A 20,991-nucleotide genomic window follows, 5' to 3' on the forward strand; every position below is an offset into this window, starting at 1 on the left:
TGTACCGACTGCAAAGAGTTGTTCCGACTGTGGTGCGAGATGACAACACTGGACGCATAAGTAGTACCACATCGCCTTTTCAGGCACCACTATGAACATATCCGTTGAAAGGTGTATGTGTAAATTTTCATAGGGATATTTCTTGTTTTCGATATCTGGAATCGCGGTCGTAAGGTTTGATTTGCTTGTTAGAGATGGGCACGCAGACTCGGCAGAGAAGCTGCGCTGCACGAAGATGAGTTATAGGTGATCGTTGCTCTGCGAAGATGCGAGTAAGATTTATCTGTTGATGGCGAGGAAAGAAGACAAAGTTGAACTTTGGTTTAGGTGTGGAGAGTCGACTTTTGGTTTAGTAGCAGTAAGCAGCAAACAGTGTAAATTTTTTGCTGTTAAATTACGGATCAATGAAAGATTTATTGTGGAGCAAAAAGGAATTGATTTTCATATTGGTACTATTATAGGCTCACTCTTCGTGAAGAATGGATTACAGGTAATGCAGCATTCTTGGCTCGTCAGACATACAGACCAGGAAATTTTTGCTTTTCATTTTTTTTTGTTAGAATTTGTCGATCATTGTGAGAGAAATGGATTTAAGAATCAGATTTTGCAATTTTGTTTAAGGAAAGATTATACGTCTGAAATTTAAGTTTTGTAATTCTTGGATTATACAGTAATTACATGATTTCAGAGAAAGGAAAATTTTGGAAATTTGTGGTAAGTTCCTATGAGACCAAACTGCGTAGATCATCGGTCCCTATGCTTACACACTACTTAACCTAGCTTAAACTAAGGACAACACACACACCCATGCCCGATGGAGGACTCGAATCTCCGACGGGGGGAGCCGCGTTCAGCTTCTTATTGAAGTTTCATTAAATGTTATTAAGTCAAATGATATGAGACTGCTGCGGAGTTTTAAGCCAGAGTCGTTGCCCACATCCAATGAATCAATTCATTTTCAACTTATTTAAAACAGTTATTAACAATTACGAACCAAGACTGGTAGTAATGTTTTTAAAGAATTGCACCTTTGCGTATCTCAGTAGTTAGATTTTTTAGCTCTGTTACCCAGACGCGCTGTAGCTACGTGAATAGTTTGCATGGCGTTATCCAGTGTGACCCAGGTAAGCCAAATAATGTAGAAAACAGATCCTTTCGTTAATTAAATTTCACTGGGACCCACTTTAGTTTTAAAGTAATCAGTTGTTCATCGACGTTTACTGTCGGATTTTGTGACAGCAATAACTTATTGAATGGGGCACGTTTTTCTTAGAATTCTCGCAGTTAGATTTCATTATGTATTTTCGCAGTTGAATTTTATCACCAACAGTTAGCGTTATGCCAGCTATCAGCTTTAAGGTGTGGTACGCGCACCATTCAAAACATGAAGTCAAAAGTTTAGCATCTAAGACACAATTTAACATTAAAAATGCAATCAACATTACAGGTCTACTTTCAATAAAATAAATTTAAACAGTTAAGTTTCATCGTATGCGGAGCCTCCAAGCAGAACGGCTGTTGCAGATTGCAACGTCATAGGGCATCAGCACCTACTGCGGTGGTAAGAAGTGCCACTGAGTGCACAAGACGTTAACCTGATGTTCTCGTAGCTGGTAATTAGTACAGCGAGCATTACATTTCTAACATGGTAATGACGGTGGCTGTGCCCTATCTCTGATGTCTCGGCGACATTGTCTTTCAGCAACATAACACATGACCACATATTTCCAGTGCTATCTTAATGTACCGCCGTTCAGAGGGTGGTTGTTGTCCTGACCTGTACGTTCAAAAACCTCAAACCCACCGAAACAACTGATCGCGATGTGCCAAGAGACGGAATGACGTAATGGATTGTGTCATCCGAGCCCAACCACATTAGAACCATCGTTGCTGCTAGAGGCACCATCTTTGAGTATAAAATTTCACATCCTGATTAGCCCCGAATCACCTGAATTAAACAGAATTGTGTTATTTGCTATCCTTCCTGGTGTCGCAGTTTTAATGGTTAGCAGCGTGTATAACTACGGACGAGTTTGATGTGGACGCTTTGTTCACCATGCGCCACTTACGGTGAGTAGATTCTGAAGATGGGAATTGTGTCTGCCGAACCGGTAATAATTGTAATTACGTACTGTGATTGTAAACAACCGTTTTCGTGTTGGCTGGACATTGTACCAGGGGAACTACTGGGCTGGAATCGTCGATGGACATTACTCACGCCAGAATCTGTTTGAACGTGGACTGCGAAGAGAAATTAGTTGCCTGTGTGATAATTCGCTGACGACGCTGTAATTACCGCGCGTGGGGCAAGTGCAGTGAGCACATTTGGCGCGTGTTACCGGCTGCAGACTGTCGTTATCTTGCTTACGTTCCCACGCACTGCCATTAGCCACAGGTGAATCACCATAACGAGCGGAAGCCTCGTTCGTGGAAAGGTTAACACCGCTACGCTCTCGCAATCAGGGCATCGTCTCACGAACTGCACGGCTTCCTCTTCCTGTCACATTTCGACACATCTCTACTGTGGTTCTCTTATTGCATTTTCTTTGGGAGCTCTTCACCTTTTCTGCCTTATTTGACAAGTTATATACAGGGTGGTCCATTGATCGTGACCGGGCCAAATATCTCACTAAATAAGAATCAAACGAAAAAACTACAAAGAACGCGAAACTCGTCTAGCTTGGCTATGGTTACCCCGCTAGATGGCGCTGAGTGCATTACGTGTTCCCATCGCTTGACGGTACATCCACCCTTGGTGAACATCACCTTATTGATCGTACAGGTATTATAGTGTGCGGAGATACAATTTTCCATGAGCGTACTGAGCTCTAAATCTTTCAAAACAATTCACTATTGGTCAACATGATAGTGACACTGCTCTTCTTCCCCATGTGCGTCTTCTCAGGTGTGTATTCGGTCCTGACTTTATTTTTGGGGATGTCAATGCGCGACCACACCGAACAGCGCGGGTGGTGTAGTGGCTTTATGGCCTGGTGCAAGTCAAACAATTAGACGGAGGAGTTCTCCGAGCGACAGGATATACATCGAAAGGACTGGCCTGCCCGTCCTCCTACTTAAATTCCCGAGCACGTGTGGGATGCGTTGGGAAGACATACTGCAGCACATTGACATGAACCAACGAGCGTCCAGTTCATGCCAACCACCGTGTTGGAGGAATGGAACGCTGTACCACAAGAACTTACCAAACTCGTGGACAGCACTTTGCAGAGCATACACTGCCGTGCTGATGACCGTATTAACACTATGACGTTCGGCAACACCGCAGTGGTGTCGTGCGTGAAATAGCGGTCAACGGCCGGCGACACCACAGTCGTGTCGTGTGCATAGTATCAAAAAATGGTTCAAATGGCTCTGAGCACTATGGGACTTAACTGCTAAGGTCATCAGTCCCCTAGAACATAGAACTACTTAAACCTAACTAACCTAAGAACATCACACACATCCATGCCCGAGGCAGGATTCGAACCTGCGACCGTAGCGGTCGCGCGGTTCCAGACTGTAGCGCCTAGAACCGCTCGGCCACTCCGTGCATAGTATCGCTCAGTGGCCGGCGACACCACAGTGGTGTCGTGAGTGTCGTATCGCGCAGTGGCCGGCGACAGCACGTTATTATCTTTTGCATTCTGTTGGTGTTTTGCTTAGGTAACAGTAAGTTACACACGTCAACAAGTGTTTTGTTTTTATAAGTACCTGCGCCCTTTCATCATGGCGGACGAAAGAGACAATAGGATTATTTACGATGAATGCGCGGACGTCTTGCCTGAGGTTCCGGACGATTTGGCCGACTGGGAAGAAGACAGTGGATATCAAAAAAATGAAAGTGAAGCAGAATCGTGGGAAGATAGTGAAATACGCCCAAGCAGAATTCGGCGAACGCTACGGTTGCAACTCATTCGGCTGAATCAGACGAAGAAGACAGTGCACCGTGGTCAGACTTTGATTTACCGAGGACCAATAATAAATTTGAAGGATCCCCCGCTCCAAACATATTTACCAAACATACACAGAGCGTCGAGTGCATCGTAGAATTATATATTGGGAACGATCTATTTGAAAATATTAGGAACGCAACCAACAAGTACTACAATCAAAATTGCAAAAGAAGGAAACTGGATTTAAAAAATGCCAAATTTTTCGACGTTACGGGACCCGAATTTAGAAAATTGTTTAGGCTTGCTATCCTTATGGGAACTGTAAAAAAAAGCAAGCATCGATGATTATTGGTCATTTTTCCGACAGCAACAATAAACCGGATAATGCCGACAGGCTTGCCTAAGTGCAATTCCTAACTGATCATTTTTGCAAAAAGTTTAAAGAAACGTTTAATCTAAGTCAAAACATTTCAATTGATGAAGGAAGCGTGGTGTGGACGGTTAAATTTTAAAGTTAACAATCCGTCGAAAATTACGAAATACGGCATACTCATTTGGATGCTGTGTGATTCGAGTACGGTATACATTTCCCTTTACAAGATATATTCCGGCGCTGGACAGCCTTTAGCAAAAACACTGATGGAACTATTGACACAATCTGATGGAAAGTGGCAACACCTCTGTGTGGATAACTATTATGTGTAGAACTTGCAGGGAAGGTACTTGGAAATAAAATTCGAGTTTGTGGAACGAAACAGCAAAATAGAGGATTTCCGGAAAATTTAAAGCGTGCAAAAGTCAAAGTGGTTGAAGCTTGACATCAACGGGAAGGTGACAATCGGCCGGCGACAAGCCAAGTAATCCTACTTAGGGCTGTCGGCGCCAAGTAAATAAATTTGTACGAGACGTGCGGACGGCAAAGTGTTAACATCCATGTCCCGCCTTTTGTAATGTCCACGGGAGCGTCGTATATCGATTTTAGTGTTATTTTTGTCTTTGAATAAGACAGTTACTGCGGTGTCACCGCCAGACACCACACTTGCTAGGTGGTAGCCTTTAAATCGGCCGCGGTCCGTTAGTATACGTCGGACCCGCGTGTCGCCACTATCAGTGATTGCAGACCGAGCGCCGCCATACGGCAGGGAGACTCCCTAGCACTCGCCCCAATTGTACAGCCGACTTTGCTAGCGATGGTTCACTGTCTAAATACGATCTCATTGGCAGAGACGACAGTTTAGCATAGCCTTCAGCTACGTCATTTGCTACGACCTAGCAAGGCGCCATATTCAGTTACTAACAGATAATATTGTGAATCATGTACCGTCAAGAGCGACGTTCATCACTAATGGATTAAAGTTAAGTATGAAACTAATTACGTCCGCCTTCTGAATTCTAATTCCTTGTCATGTTCCAGACCTCACGTCAGTATAGTCCTTCCCTCCTCACGCCAGCCTGCGTGAGCTAAAACGCGTGCCTTTCGGCCTCCTCTAGTAACGCGGTGTTATCTCTTCTGCCATCACAACAGTTACAATCAGAACACAAAAAAATTCGAGTAAGTTCCTATTTATTTAAAAGAGTGACTGAAAAGTGAAGTACTAGCTGGCTCATTCCTCAGTACCTTCAAAAATTTTCGTATAAATTTTGCATGTGAACATATTCGCATTATTTTGTGTTGAGAGTGAAGAAGACAGTGGCAGTGTGAGGGAAGGAGAGAGGCACACTGGCAATGGAACGTAATGGACAGTCACAGAACAGTGCTAGGAAAAGAGTGAAGGAGACAGTGCCAGGGCGAGGGGGGAGGAGGGAATGAGAATAAATTGAAAGTGGAAGGAGGTAAGAGACAGAGTATATTACAATGAAGATGGGAACGAGGGAGATAGTGATAGTGACAAGACAGCAGCGATAGATAGGAAGGAATGAGATACGAGCAATAAGAGAGAGACCAAGAGGGAGACAGTGATAGCGAGAGGAGACTGTAATGGTAAGTGAGCTGAGACAAGGAGAGAGAGACATAAAGAAATAATGATAATGAGTTGTGTTGAACGGGAGAGTGAGAAAGGCCAACTGAGAGTGGATGTGTATAAGCGACTTACAGTGTTGGGCTACTGGGTGTGAGTTATAGTTGGGGAAGCTTGTGGAAGTTAGAGGTGCTTTGAATGTTCAGAAAGGGCGAATTTGTTCGCGTGCCGAATCTTTTGGGAAAATTTTTAAAGGTGCTCAGGAAAATAGAACGAGGCAGCTTGTACCGCACTTTTGAAAGTGTGTTCAATAAATAGGAACATATTAGAATTTTTTGTGTAATAGAGGTGGCCAGACGGACGCGGCTCGGGCGGTACTCACTCCGCTTCTCGAGCTTGAGGCAGCCGAGTGGGATGGCGGCGGCGGTGGCCTCCGGCAGGCTGAAGGAGCCGATGCCCGCCTCGCTCTCGATCTTGGGGAAGCGGTCCTCGCCCACGGACTCGGTGAGCCCCGTGGCGACGGCGGCCAGCGTGCAGTTCTCCGTCGGCACCTCGGACAGGTCCATGCCGGGCCCGCCGCACCGCGGGTCGCCCATCGCGCACCGGTAGCACTTCACCGCGCCACCTGCAACCAGAAGCATTGCACTCCAGAGGCGCGCACCCGCACAGAACTTGCAGCAGGACTTGCCCAGTATAACACCCTGAAATTAAATGAATGGCGTCATTGGCAACGGAAACAACGAATATTCAATGAAATGAAGTAACTGTGCTGTGGTCGACTTACTTTAAGCTTTAGAATAACGTTACGTCGTGTTTTGATTACATTACTCTACCCAAATTACACTACAGGCCATAAAAATTACTGCACCAAGAAGAAATGCAATATGATGAACGGGTATTCATTGGACAAATATATTATACTAGAACTGACATGTGATTACATTTTCAAGCAAGTTGGGTGCTTAAATCCTGAGAAATCAGTACCCAGGACAACCACCTCTGGCCGTAATAACGGCCTTGGTACGCCTGGGCATTGAGTCAAACAGAGCTTGGATGCCGTGTACAGGTACAGCTGCCCATGCGGCTTCAACATGACACCATAGTTCATCAAGGGTAGTGCCTGGCGTCTTGTGACGAGCCAGGTGCTCGGCGACCATTGACCAGACGTTTTCAACTGGTGAGAGATCTGGAGAATGTGCTGGCCAGGGCAGCAGTCGAACATTTTCTGTATCCAGATAGGCCCGTACAGGACCTGCAAAATGCGGTCGTGCATTATCCTGCTGAAAGGATCGAATGAAGGGTAGAGCCACGGGTCGTAACACGTCTGAAATGTAACGTTCACTGTTCAAAGTGCCGTCAATGCGAACAAGAGGTGACTGAGACGTGTAACCAGTGGCACCCCGTACCATCACGCCAGGTGATACGCCAGTATGGCGATGACGAATACACGCTTCCAATGTGCGTTCACCGCGATGTCGCCAAACACCGATGCGACAATCATCATGCTGTAAACAGAACGTCGATTCATCCGAAAAAATGAGGTTTTGCCATTCGTGCACCCAGGTTCGTCGTTGAGTACACCATCGCAGGCGCTCCTGTCTGTGATGCAGCGTCAAGGGTAACCGCAGCCATGGTTTCCGAGCTGATAGTCCATGCTGCTGCAAACGTCACCCAACTGTTCGTGCAGATGGTTGTTGTCTTGCAATTGTCCCCATCTGCCTTGTGGCCGTTAGTGTTCCTGTTACCTGCCCTGGATACTAACGTAATTTCAGGCAGCGTCCTTTCCTCACCTGTTGTCTCTGTCCAGCATGGCGTGTAGTCTTGACAGCTAATACATATTTATACATATTTCATTGTGGATAATCACGTTTGTAACTTTTTGTGTTTGGGTTCTCATGTACCGATTGGTGGCAAACAAGTCGTTTTGTCGATCGGTCCGTGGCTGTCCCCTGGTTGGGTTCCGACGGATCAAGTGTAGTTGGGCTCACCACCTGTCCCACCTAATTGACGAGGGCAGATCGACCTCCCTGGAGGCTTCTGAGTGCCATTTTCCTTATTGTCCTTCTCACCGGTGTTTAACTATCTGTTTATAATCTATCATAGCCAATGATTCAAAAAATTCTTGCGTTTACTGGATTTTATGTAATTTTGAATTTTGGAAAATAAATTGTGGGACTTCAGCCACTGAAATCCTTATTAAAAAAACATTGCACCCTTATGTCTTTGAAAGGTTATGGGAATTTATTTTAAAATCTAGAAAATTTCATTGTATGCCTTCAGCGTTTTGTATTGCATCTTGTTTATGTTTGTTCAAAAATGGTTCAAATGGCTCTGAGCACTATGGGACTCAACTGCTGAGGTCATTAGTCCCCTAGAACTTAGAACTAGTTAAACCTAACTAACCTAAGGACATCACACACATCCATGCCCGAGGCAGGATTCGAACCTGCGACCGTAGCGGTCTCGCGGTTCCAGACTGCAGCGCCAGAACCGCGCGGCCACTTCGGCCGGCGTTTATGTTTGTCTATTCACCCTTGCCTTGAGGCTCTCAGCCTCGCTTTGTATGTATATGTTAATTATTTTATTTGCAATTTTTAACTGCATGTTTCTACCACTTGAGATTTATCTTGTTGCTTTAAGATTTCTTATTTGGAGGCCTACAGCCGTGAAATAATTTCCTGTTTGAAACTTGTAGTTCTAAAGATTCCGCTATGTGCCGTTTTGGTTTAAAGGTGTTATTAAGAAACAATGAATTACAATTTTGAGTGAACCTGACAGACACCTTATTTGGTTCTTTCCACTATCCGAATCACCTGTTGTGCCCAGCGGGTTTAGTGGGCGTTTCAGGAACACAGACTTAATCAGAAAAGCACAACAGAAATAAACGCCCAGGCTCTGTGTGTGGCGGGACCTTACAGATTAACCAGAAGATACGAACGTCGAAATCAAAACATTATTACATCATATCTGAATGTACGTCACAGCGAGGTCATCGGTTCCGTCAGATCAGGGAAGGATGGGGAAGGAAGTCGGCCGTGTCCTTTCGAAGGAACCATCCCGGTATTTGCCTGAAGCGCTTTTTGGGGAATCACGGAAAACCTAAATCAGGATGGCCGGATTTTTGTACAGAGAAATCAAAAGGTGTAAGATGGATCTTTGGGAAAAGCTAGGCGTCTTTACACATCTAGAGCGATAGGACGGAAATTTACTGAATGGCCAGCTGCTTCTCGCTTGCAGATATTCTTTTGAAGGCTTCAAACCTATGCTGTCCAAAAAGTCTTCACACGGTTGCCGCTAGCCTTTGCGAGTTGCTGATTCCTCAAAATTCTAATATACATTATTTGTGCATACGTATTCGTCTTCCCAGTTTTATATTTTGTGAAGACACTTATTTTACCCAATCTCGTTACTGTATGTTTTGCACTATATGATGACCCATACACTGATCTTTTTCACCGTCAGGTAAGTTTATCATAGCACATTCAAGCTTTAACATTATTACTGTTTGTACGATAATGTACTTGTGGTGTTATAAGGGTTTCAATGTGAGTTAATGTATTTTACTTTACAGTATCGTCCTTCAACATTCTTCATTTTTCACTGTGCTCTCACTCCTTCCACATGCCTCCTCAGCGCATTTCGACTTACTGGCCGTTTATGCCGCAAGTGTTCTTCGATCTCGGTGCACGCGCCACATGCTTTGTTTTCCTGGTGGTCACAAGCTACGTTTCCTGTCTGTCGGCGTGCAGCTCTTAACATGACCTGACATTTTATTTCATTGGTTTTATTCGTGGATTTTTAACTACTCTTAGTTGACAAGCCCTGGTGATAGGGACCAGCGTATTTAATGACATGTAAAATTATTTCCGCTGATAGCATATTTTCGTTGGACAAATGTCAGATCGCTTCATTATTTGATATTTTTCCAATGAGGAATTTTAGTAGGTATCAGTTTTTAGTCTTTTGGTTATGTTTTATTGTATATGTGATATTCCCTCCTCTTTGTGGAGATGTAGTCTCTATATGACGCGTGATTTTGACATGTACGTTTCCGGCTGTTACATTGTCTTCAAGTATTTCTGAAGAAGACAGGTTTACATCCTTCGAAACGATGCTCAAACGCTGAATAAAACCACCTTTGTTGGAAATGGTTGGCTGCTTTGGATTGATTTACTGACTTTTAACCGCAGCCGTGTTCAAAATATTGATTAGTTACAAAATTAATCAAAAATGGAAACCCATGAAATTAAATCGTTACCACACCGCATTCAACAAATGACTGTAGTTGCGGAAGCAAGCAGCTACAGGCCCTCACTGAATGCCAACACCGGCAGCCTACGATTAGCTTTAAACAACAGTTAGCAACAGTATGGACAGAAATTTCTAGAACACACATAAAACAAAACAATTACCAGACATGAAATATTTCAATAAATCATTGAGTTAATATAAAACGCTCGTTAAAAGTAAACCTATCAGAGCTCGAGACTATATAAAACTTTTAGCCAACAAAGGGATAAGTCATTAGCATCACTTAAACATGATAACACGTATTCATTGTCCAAACGTAGAGAGATTAGTACGAGCGTAAAGTATATCTATAAACCAGATAAAACTTTAAACCAAGCTGGCGAGTACAGTAAAAGTAACGGCTCACATCTAAAATTTTAAATGGCTACGCTGTTAGCCGCCCTGTTCGCAAACGAATTACGAGTATGGACATTTGTGAAATAAATGGGCCAGAATATGCTATCAATTAATAAAGGTGCATGTGGCTTGGCGCTACTACTTTACGGTTTCAAAAGGAATAATAAATTTATTGAAAACCAATAACACCGGACATACAGCTCAAGAAGGTGCCATAGCATTACAAGGGAAAAGTTCCTAATAGCTCACTACAATCAAAGTGTAACAGTGACATCGTTCAGGTCGTGGTGGTGGTGATGGTGGTGGGTTGGTGGTGGTGGTGGTGGTGGTGGTGGTGGTAAGTTTTTATGGGACCAAACTGCTGAGGTCATCGGTCCCTAGGCTTACACACTACTTAATCTAACTTAAACTAACATATGCTAAGGACCACACACACACCCATGCCCGAGGGAGATCTCGAACCTCTGACTGGGGGAGCCGAGCGAACCTTGACAAGACGCCTCACACCGCGCGGCTACCCCGCGCGGCGTCGTAGGGAGAGTGCCAGTTTCCACCAGTTACCTGACGGCGAAGGCAAGAAATCATTTAAGTGAAAACACGTTGATGCTCACCGTTTTCAAAATGCAGCGCTGCAGAGCCTCCACAAATACATCCATGAGCCAGTTATCAATCCACTGAGAGTGCTCCATAACTGTGAAGACAGGATTTAGAAGACGCCTCTATTTATCCAAAATGGAGACACCGAACTCCTTTAATTTTGGATCGTGATCGCCACCGAACACCACGCCTACGTCTCAAGTTCATTGTGGCAATGGTTACATGGCACACAATGCCCCACTACAGGCTTCGCACCACAACGGGCCTGGTACGACTTCATCAACTCAAAACGAAAGCACTCAAAAACTTACAAACACATTAGCCAAAGCACAAGGCAGAGCTAATCGACACCCTCTTCGAGACGTCCAGCGTACCAACTTCAACTGTCGATGCCACGATTAACCCACCTCATAGCAGGCGGCGATACCATGCTTTCACGAGGTGGAAGCAAATATTCGCCATCGACTGCGGACCGGCTCAGTAATATGGGCTAAAACAGTTCAGAAATGTTGATCATGCAAAGTAATAAAAACACCGATGAGTCACAAATTTATGAGCACCTGCTTGAGGCGGTAATCTTCTTTGAAAATTCTGAAAAAATTAAATTTTTTTTGTTGCTCAACATGTTCTCTGGGATCTCTGCTTCATTGAAGTTTTCATTCCAAGTTTGTCAGAAACTCCGTTACCGAATTACAACGCGATTTGTGAAAAGGTGTCTCCGAAAATCATTCACAGCTGGAAATAAGTAGCCGAAATTGCGGCCAGGATGCCAGCATGTACTTTTAACGAAGGACTAACCGGCACTGTGGAAATTACAGAAGTACTTGAACTTGAGATAAGACCAGCGCGTTACAGCTTCTGCACTTCTGTAAGAAAGCGGACGAAACGCGTATCGAGAGAGCAGAGCAGCAGGTGACAGAAGTCGCCAAAGAGGTGCGCAGGACGACAAAGAAGGTGGATGAGGTCCTTCTTTTCGATCTAGAAGGATTTCGGTATGGTCCAGGGATCGCTGACTAGAGGTATGATTAACTTGCGTTAACTACAAAAAAATGTAACTCAAAACCTTAAAAGCGTTTTTGTCGAAACCGTTTTCTCAGATTGGCGGGAAACATAGCTTTAGAATGGTACACACAACTTTGATCAGAATTCGATGACGACGTTCTAAATTAATTTATCTATCGGCATACGTAGTTGTTTTGTGGTATCTTCAAAAGTCCATTTTCGGTGAACGACTTTGTCTCGATTTTTTGGGCGAAAAAGTGGCGTTAACGTCAACAAGTCACCATTATGTAAGAATATTTTTCAATTGTCCTCAGTATGATTGTGGAAACTATACTGTAAATGACTTATACAAAATTATTTTGTTACAGGTCTATAGGAGGGCTTCCAGAATTCCCTCCGATGACCAATGTTCCGGCTACCAGGGGCCCCTTCCACCTGTTCCAGCAGTTACAGGAAGCGTCCGATGTGGACACAAAACTGAGTTCTTAAAGACAAAAGTGTAAGACATATAACTGTTTCATTATTGTTTATTTTACCTGAAAAATCACGAAAAACACTTATTTTTCATGCTTTCACGGGAGGGGGGGGGGGGGGGCGGGACTAACCCTACGCACAGAGCCACTAGTCTCGCTGGTATGCACTCCACGAGTTCCTGGTACGTCCTTGGAGGTATGTGGCGTCATATGTCTACGCACAAGTCATGAAACTTCCGTAGATTATGGGCCAGTGATTTGTGGGTGGCGAGGTAGATAGCATCCCAGAACTGTTCCATCGGGTTAATACCAGGCAAGTTTGATGCCCAAGAAGTCAACATGGATTCACTATAATACTCCTGAAATCACTGATTATAGCCTTGTGACATGGATAGTTAGCCTACTGGAAAATACTAGTCGCCGTCGGGAGCAATATCAAGAGTGAACGAATATGTAGGTGGTTCACTATGATTTTCATGTATCCATGGCGATTGTGGTACCTTTTTATTACTATAACCAGTGCCACAGAAGTGCAGATCAACATACCCCATAGCACAACACTGCCTCGACCAATCTGCTTCTGTGGCACAGTACATGATTTCAGCAGCCATAGGCGTGGATGTGGGCGTATCTGATCTGGTGCAACAAGAAGCGTGATTCTTCTGACCAGGTGACACATTCCCATCTACCCTCAGTTCAGCCTCCATGATCCTATGCCCACTGCAGTCACAACCGACGATTTTGTTGCGTCAACATGGCACTACACAGAGGTCCATGATCAACAACGTGTGCTGTCCAATGTGCACTGAAACACTTACGGCTGCATTGACGTTGTACTCTCTTGTCAAAAATATCTGACCTCCATGTTCTGTGATGAGGCGTGGATTTCCAACACCTTGTTGTGCACCCATGCTCCCACCATCCTTTAACTACTTTCCATAAATGCTCACGACAGCTGCACCTGAAAAGCCAACTAGCTTCGCCATTTCCTAGATACTAGTTCCTAGGCGCCAGCCTGTAAGAGCATCCGCAGAGGCAGAGTAACTTCTGTCAATGGCTCACCCCATTTGTGGGCCATATCGCCGCTGGAATTATTCCCCATTCGCTCATATACTTTCGATACCACTTCATGTGACCGCAACACCACAAAGTGGCAATCTGTCTCATAGTTCTCGTGGTCGTGCGGTAGCGTTCTCGCTTCCCACGCCCGGGTTCCCGGGTTCGATTCCCGGCGGGGTCAGGGATTTTCTCTGCCTCGTGATGGCTGGGTGTTGTGTGCTGTCCTTAGGTTAGTTAGGTTTAATTAGTTTTAAGTTCTAGGCGACTGATGACCTCAGCAGTTAAGTCGCATAGTGCTCAGAGCCATTTGCCATTTGTCTCATAGTCGGCACTGACCACAATGTTTTACCTCATTAGTGAATGTTGTGATGAATGAAGTCTTCTGCCAGACCTCGATTTCATCCTTTTCGCAAGCATTATATTTTAAACCAGCTTGTTTATACTGCGCAGTGAATTTCTAGTCCATGGTAGATCTTGTTTCTTGTCCCGCTCGGATGGTCACATTAGAACTGCTCTCGTGACAATGGTTGGACTGGAGTGTGGTTGACAGCGTTTGTGGTGATGCTGGCGCCGCTCCGACCAGGCGGTGATAAATGGGAGCAGAGAGTTTTGGCCTGACTGGCAAATGAACTGACGAGTCTTGGGTTGACCAGTGGGTGAGGACGAGCGTTGGGTTGACCAGTGAGTGAGAAGGACGAGCCTTGGGTTGACTAGTGCACGAGCCGTCGAGTCTTGAGTTGCCCAGCAGGCGAACCAGACGATTCTTCGGCTGAGCAGCAGGCAAGCCAGACGAGCCTTGGTTTGACCAGCATGCGAACAGAACGTGTTCTCAGCTGACCGGCAGATGAGAGGACGAGTCCTGGGCTCACCAGCAGGCATGCCAGGCAGAGTAGTGATGCCTTGGACATGTGGTGAAGGCAAAAGATGGCTGCCTGGAGCTATTTTGTGGACAGCAGAGGCAGTTATTCATGCTGTGTATGCCATAAGCAGGACCATATATGCAGTCTGTTGTTTTGCGTGGAACAATTGGAGCAGTTGATGGACAGCAAAGAATGAGAAGTCCTCTCCGAGCTAGTACACCAAGAAGCTGTCTATTGCAGGTATGGTCACTATAAGCAATCCATTGGGGCTGTTGGCGTCTTTCTCTGGGCGATAGGAAGGCTATTCCAGTGGAGCCACAAACAGAGGCTTTCAAATTGCAACTAGGGCACTAACTAGGTGCTATGGAGACCGACAGTAACGACGTCGTCAGTTGAATGATGCAGAACGGTATTCAGTGAAGAGTACAAGTTGTGCATCGAGTGCATCTGATGACCAGTAATATCATACACAGAGGTCTGTGAGTACAGTGTGGCATGGTATGGTGGTTTCTCTGAAAGTGAGAGCTATTTATATCTTCGTATTTATTTTTGATCGTGATGGATTTTGTATGTGCCATCGTACAGAAGCCAATGTTGTTATTATTATGCTGTGAGTGTCACTGATTTTGTTGATGCCATTGTACTGAAAATGATCTTGTTATTTTACACTGTAAAAGTGGTCTGTTTTGTATGCTATATTGTACACAAAATGTTACAGAGAAATTTGTGTAGATAATTCTGCAGGTGGTAGATAGCAACTTTGCTTTAGTGACTGGTTGGTGACGGGGGTGATCGTAGCTCTATATTGAGTGGTGGTTGAGAGTAGCTTTGCTTTAGTGACGAGTTGGCGATAGGAGTGGTTGTAGCTGAATATTTAGTTAAGTGCTAGAGTGGTAGCTTTAATTAAATCAGAGATTGTAGATCATTCTCCCATAGTTACTCTCAGGAGCTAATTTTATTGTCATTTTTCTAACTATGGCCAGTGAGATATAGTGAATTATTATTGTCCCGATTCTACCTGCTAGGGTAGAGTAGATCTGCATTTTGTTTTCATTGTGTTAAAGGTATTTTATGCTGTTACTCTCATGTTCAGCCCTTCCTTATAGCACTACAACAGGGTGTAAATTAAGTTTTCTTTTGTTATCATTTCTTCACTGTTAAGAAGACTATTTTATGTTTAATAAATTGTTTGTAAAATTGAACCCATGTCTGCACAGCTCCCAGCCCAAACCGCACTCCACTCAGATCTTGCGCTACATTACATAGACGATCAACGGTATGTGCTACATAAGCACTGCTTTACGTTTCGACACCAAGTAGCACGGACTGAACTCTAAGCGTTCAGACAGTGTTCTCGGAAATGTAGGGGGATGGGTAAACAATGAAGTACTTTCTTTGCAGTGCAGTGCGGAGTATCAGCTTTGCAAGTTCTGTGCAACAGGGTGATCTTTCAAGAAGCAAAAATGGTTCAAATGGCTCTGAGCACTATGGGACTTAACTTCTGAGGTTATCAGTCCCCTAGAACTTGGAACTACTTAAACCTAACTAACCTAAGGACATCACACACATCCACGCCCGATGCAGGATTCGGACCTGCGACCGTAGCAGTCGCGCGGTTCCAGACTGTAGCGCCTAGAACCGCTCCTCCACTTCAAGAAGCAATGCGGTAACATAAACACTAACCACATGTATTGAACATCATGTTGCTAATATTCTTAAGTACCTGGTAACTCTTTCCTCTTTCACACATTTTCCTCTTTCCATACTCTTTCCTCTAACACTGGTGCCTATCGCACATTTCCTCTTCCGCACTAACAGTAAGTCTCCTTCATATCACGTTTTCCTCACACATCTCCCTACCATATCTCCCTACCATATCTCTCTCCAGTTCTTTCCCATCAAACTCACCCACTTCTCTCATATTCCCTTACACCTCCCTCTACATCCACGTCTGTAAGCTTCCTTACGGTGGCTCCCCAACACTGCCTCTCTCTCACTTCCCCTCCACCACCTCCTACCTGCCACCTCTTCAGTGGCCATTGTTTCTCACTTCCTCTCTTTCATCCCCTTCACTTACATAACTTAAACCTCTCATATCTTTCATCTTCTCTGTCACCCAATCCCCTCACTTTCTCTCGCCTATTCTCTATCCTTACTTGTTTTACCTCTTATCACTCTGTGTCACCTTTAACACTCATCCACTTTCTCAGTCAGTTCCCTGACTTTCTAATCTTATCTTCTTTGCCATTGTAAAATTGTTCATATTTTGCCTGAAGAACAGTCATCGTCCTCTTCCAGCACGTCTCTACATACGAACTGAGAAAACAATTAGGAAAATAAAATAGCATGGCTATAATAAATGAATAGCCGAGGGGTATTGTCACAATAGTTAACAGAAACAAAATGAAAAGAACATGGTGCATAATTAACAGGTATCGCCTTAGTTGGGCGGACCTCAGCGAATGAGAGGCGCGCAGCAGAGTGGAAGCTCTCGGTGGCAGCCGCGCTTCGCTGCCTCCAGCGTTGTGCTACGGTGCTCCTCGGGCTGTGGGGGAACAAAGAGGTGCGTAATGAAAGAAGTGCCAGTTTCTCGCGGCCTCGTTAGCTACCGTGGCAGAGCTCATCAGAGCTACCGTGGCAGAGCTCCAGCGCCCTCGCGCGTCCACGTTACGTCCGCTTCTGCGCTGCCAGCCTGTTGTACGGCTGCTTGCTTCGCCAGTCAACGAAGAAAAGAAAAAAACGAATGGGAGAAAAAAACCGTTTAGTTGCAAATTTTTGTACAGTGGTAGGAGACAGTGTTACGAACAACAAACTAAAAATCTTGACCAGTGAGGTGTGGATGTGGGAGTCGGAGGGCGTTCAGAGGTCTTATTTCCACGGTTTTCTTGAATGTTTTGAAAATTGCGGCTTCTAGCGAAAATGTTTATCAGAAAAAAATTAAAGTAGATAAAATTTCCTACAAAAAAAGTCCTGTTCATTTTTTCTCTAGGAATATTAGTTGCCGCGTTAGAGGGGTTGGAAAAATCACACATAAAAACCGTGTTTTAATTACATAAAGTTTACTGTTAAATGAAGTCGTTTAAGAACAAATATTAAATATGTGTACCACTCCTCACCGCAGTAGAGCCGTAGTGATGGCTAAATTCGGTTCTGGGACTGTAATAGAATGAATGAGGAGGGAATGGAAGTTAGAAGAAGGAAAGTAGGCCACCAGATTGTGGTCATGCACGTCCCTCCTTCACAGGTCTGGAAAATGAAGAGCTAACAGGTGATCCCCCACTCTATCCCCCCCCCTCCCCCCCCCCAACGTCACAAGAAGCAACTACAGGTTGTTTCACGAAGTTACACCGATCCTTCGCCTTATGAATCAGTGGCGACATAGGGCCCAGACATGCCCGCGGACATTGATTTTCCACAAAATACATTAACACTACATCGAATACAGATATAACTTATTAACAATACTAAAGCAAGAAACGCATTATATGGAATCTATGAACGTATCTCCACACGCTCACACCCCACCGGTAAGGGTTTTTGGTATGTTATTCACGACACTACCTCTTACCACAATATGATTTTTCCCATAATTTTCCTTCATTGACAGGACTATCATTCCTGAGGCCACCTGCAACAACTTGTCAAGCATTGAACAAGGCACAAAATTTATCGTTTCCAGCTTGTGGCTAATGGCAGGACTTCTCGTTTTCAGTTGGGGTTCTTCCAGATTGTGAGGATTCAGAATGATGCATAAATGTAGCAAACTTGCTTCGTACGCCCGACAGGCGATTTTACACCGCAAATGCTACTCACGCCACGCAGCAGTACTGTTGTGTGAAGGAAGGAAAGAAGGAACGAAGGAAGATTACGATTTATCTTTCCGTTTACAACGTTGTTACAAGAGACGGACAGTTCTACGAGGAGCAGATGAGGGAATTCACTTGACGTGCCAAACCTCGAAATTTCGTAGGCATCAACTCTGTACATGACGATTCTCACTTATCATAGAGCTCACATCATAAAGCTTACAGACTGCTTCCTCGTCATATGTAGGAACTGTGTGACCCGTAGGGTACTAATCATGCCAGTAATGAAGATCAACGGCTCACGTTGCTTCGGTGTAGAAGGCAGTCAGTGTTGACGCATGATAATCGCAATAAGACCACGAGAAAAGACAAGGCAGATTTTTTAATGATACCGTAACCGAAGTTGCCATTTGCGTTTCTCTTAAAACAGATGTCATTATGTTTCTTAAGAACGCACGACTCTTGCAAAACGCGATATGTACAGGTTGCGCTATAACATCTTTACAAATCTGCAGGGTGCTTTGCCTTAATTTTCTTCTGTTTCCTCGAACAGATATCTTTGTTTGACGTTTAACAAAAACACATTGGTTAACACAGAATAATGATATATCAATAGTCCAGAAACCATTATTTTGTGAGATAAAAGACGCAGTGTGGAGCATTTGCAGTTTTTTTATTCAGTTTCTAACTATTGTACAGCTCATGTCCAGAGCGAAGAAAAAACTAGTGCTGCGAAATGCAGTTTATTAGCAACGCGATGAACTAACTACGTAAGTTGTACAATTTTTGTAGTTCTCTTAAGTATCCTCGGATATTTGACGAACTACACTTTGCAGCACTAATTTTTGAACTTTTTCTTTATTGTTTATTTGAAGCTCTTTGAGCAGCATGTCGTAACTGTTTGTTTTCATAAATAGTCATTTAAATAAAAATGAATTTTTACTATGCGAGATTTTTAAATCGGACTAAAAGGTTTAAAATAATTTCTCGTAGCCCCATACAGATCCCTAACCTCATATGGATTGTCCTGGAGATTTGTGACTGTGAATTTTTAATAGGTACTAAAATACTTGCAAGAGTAAAAACATGAAGCGCGTGCAATACTTAACTGACGTGAATAGTTCACCTGCTAACTATTATTTGTTACATGCGCCACACGTTTTTCGTTATAAATCTGAGAAGTACTTTCGTAGCTATCAGAATTCCACAAACACAAATGTTCTGGGCTGTCTTTTCGGATTAGGAATCTGTACTGAAGTAGGAGAAATTATTTTATAGTTTCAATTCGATTCAAAACGCGATATATTAAAAATTCCTTTTTATTTTAATAACTAATTTCTGCTTTTTATTGTGTGTGTGTGTGTGTGTGTGTGTGGGATATTTTTCAGTCGATTTCAAACATTTTGATGAGATCACAGCACAGGTTATTTAGGTTTATTTAAGTTTCTCTTCACCTGACTCAGCCAGTACATTGCTTCCTCCTATGTACATCTCGCAAAAAAACACACAGAGGGGTTGCCAGCAACCGCTCTTCTCACGAACCATTCGCGGCTGGTACAGGAAAAGGGGTAAGTGGCAGTGGTACACTGCATGTGCTCTCCGTCACACACCAGACAAGAAAAGCAGAGAGCATTGCATTACCGTCCAGTTTCTCAGCTATTCTGCGAATTTCAGTTCTCTAGCTCATAGGTAAGTGATAGTGATAAAGTACTCTCCACCGTACACCATACAAAAAAATGAGTTAATGCTGCATTGTTATCCAGTGCTGACCTATATTTAAAATTTCAAGTATCTAGACTATCGGAAAGTTGCTTTAAAATCAATTGCAAATTTTGTACCGGAAAGATAGAAAGACACGAAAGTGACCTAATAAAAAGTAGTTAAACCAGCAAGTGGTCCAAAAGTTTATTAAAGTGTATCATTATTATTTGATTTTTTTTACTGTTATTATTATTGCTTTTATCATAATTTGTATGTATAGCACCTGTTGCAAAAATACTGCCAGCATTTACTTTATAAGGTCTTAGTCATTACTCTTTATTCATATTGTCGCTAGAGTAATCTAATTTTGTTATTTAAACTATTGTCATGATGTAACTCTGATGTGTGAAATGCTGCATGTGTGGAACACTGGTCCGATGTAAGAGAAGGCCTGATGGCCCTAATCTGATCAGGTTAAATAAATAAGTAAGTAACAGCAGTCATGGTTTCCCAAATATGTCATCCCTTCGATTACATCAAAAAGTCCTGATGACTATCAGCATATAGCCAATGATTTTCTGAGCGAAAAGTCTGCCTTTTGCAGAAAAGCACAGTACTTGAGACAGGTGCAACACAAGATTTGCCGTAGTTACTCAGGCATTACAAGCGTGAAACGTCAGCGAGTAACGGAAAATGACATTAAAACATATAAATTTTTCAGCGACTGTTCTTTCATCATTACGTAGCTACATCTACATCTACATCCATACTCCGCAGGCCACCCGACGGTGTGTGGCGGAGGGTACCTTTAGTACCACTATCGGTTTTCCCTTCTATTCCAGTCTCGTATTGTTCGTGGAAAGAAGGACTGTCGGTACGCCTCTATGTGGGTTCTAATCTCTCTGATTTTATCCTCATGGTCTCTTCGCGAGATATACGTAGGAGGGAGCAATATACTGCTTGACTCCTCGGTGAAGGTATGTTCTCGAAACTTC

The 20,991-nt window shown here is 43.7% G+C and overlaps 1 protein-coding gene across 1 annotated transcript in view; it reads right to left on the reverse strand.

Moving 5' to 3' along the window:
* Window positions 1-20,991, reverse strand: part of LOC124776584 — a 244,231-nt gene that overhangs the window by 37,218 nt on the left and 186,022 nt on the right. The window contains exon 2 of the mRNA XM_047251636.1: window positions 6,234-6,476. Coding sequence (XP_047107592.1) covers window positions 6,234-6,476 — 243 coding nt within the window. The remainder of the gene's footprint in view (window positions 1-6,233; window positions 6,477-20,991) is intronic.

This window comes from Schistocerca piceifrons, chromosome 2 (genome assembly GCF_021461385.2).
Source record: "Schistocerca piceifrons isolate TAMUIC-IGC-003096 chromosome 2, iqSchPice1.1, whole genome shotgun sequence".
NCBI classification, from domain to species: domain Eukaryota; kingdom Metazoa; phylum Arthropoda; class Insecta; order Orthoptera; family Acrididae; genus Schistocerca; species Schistocerca piceifrons.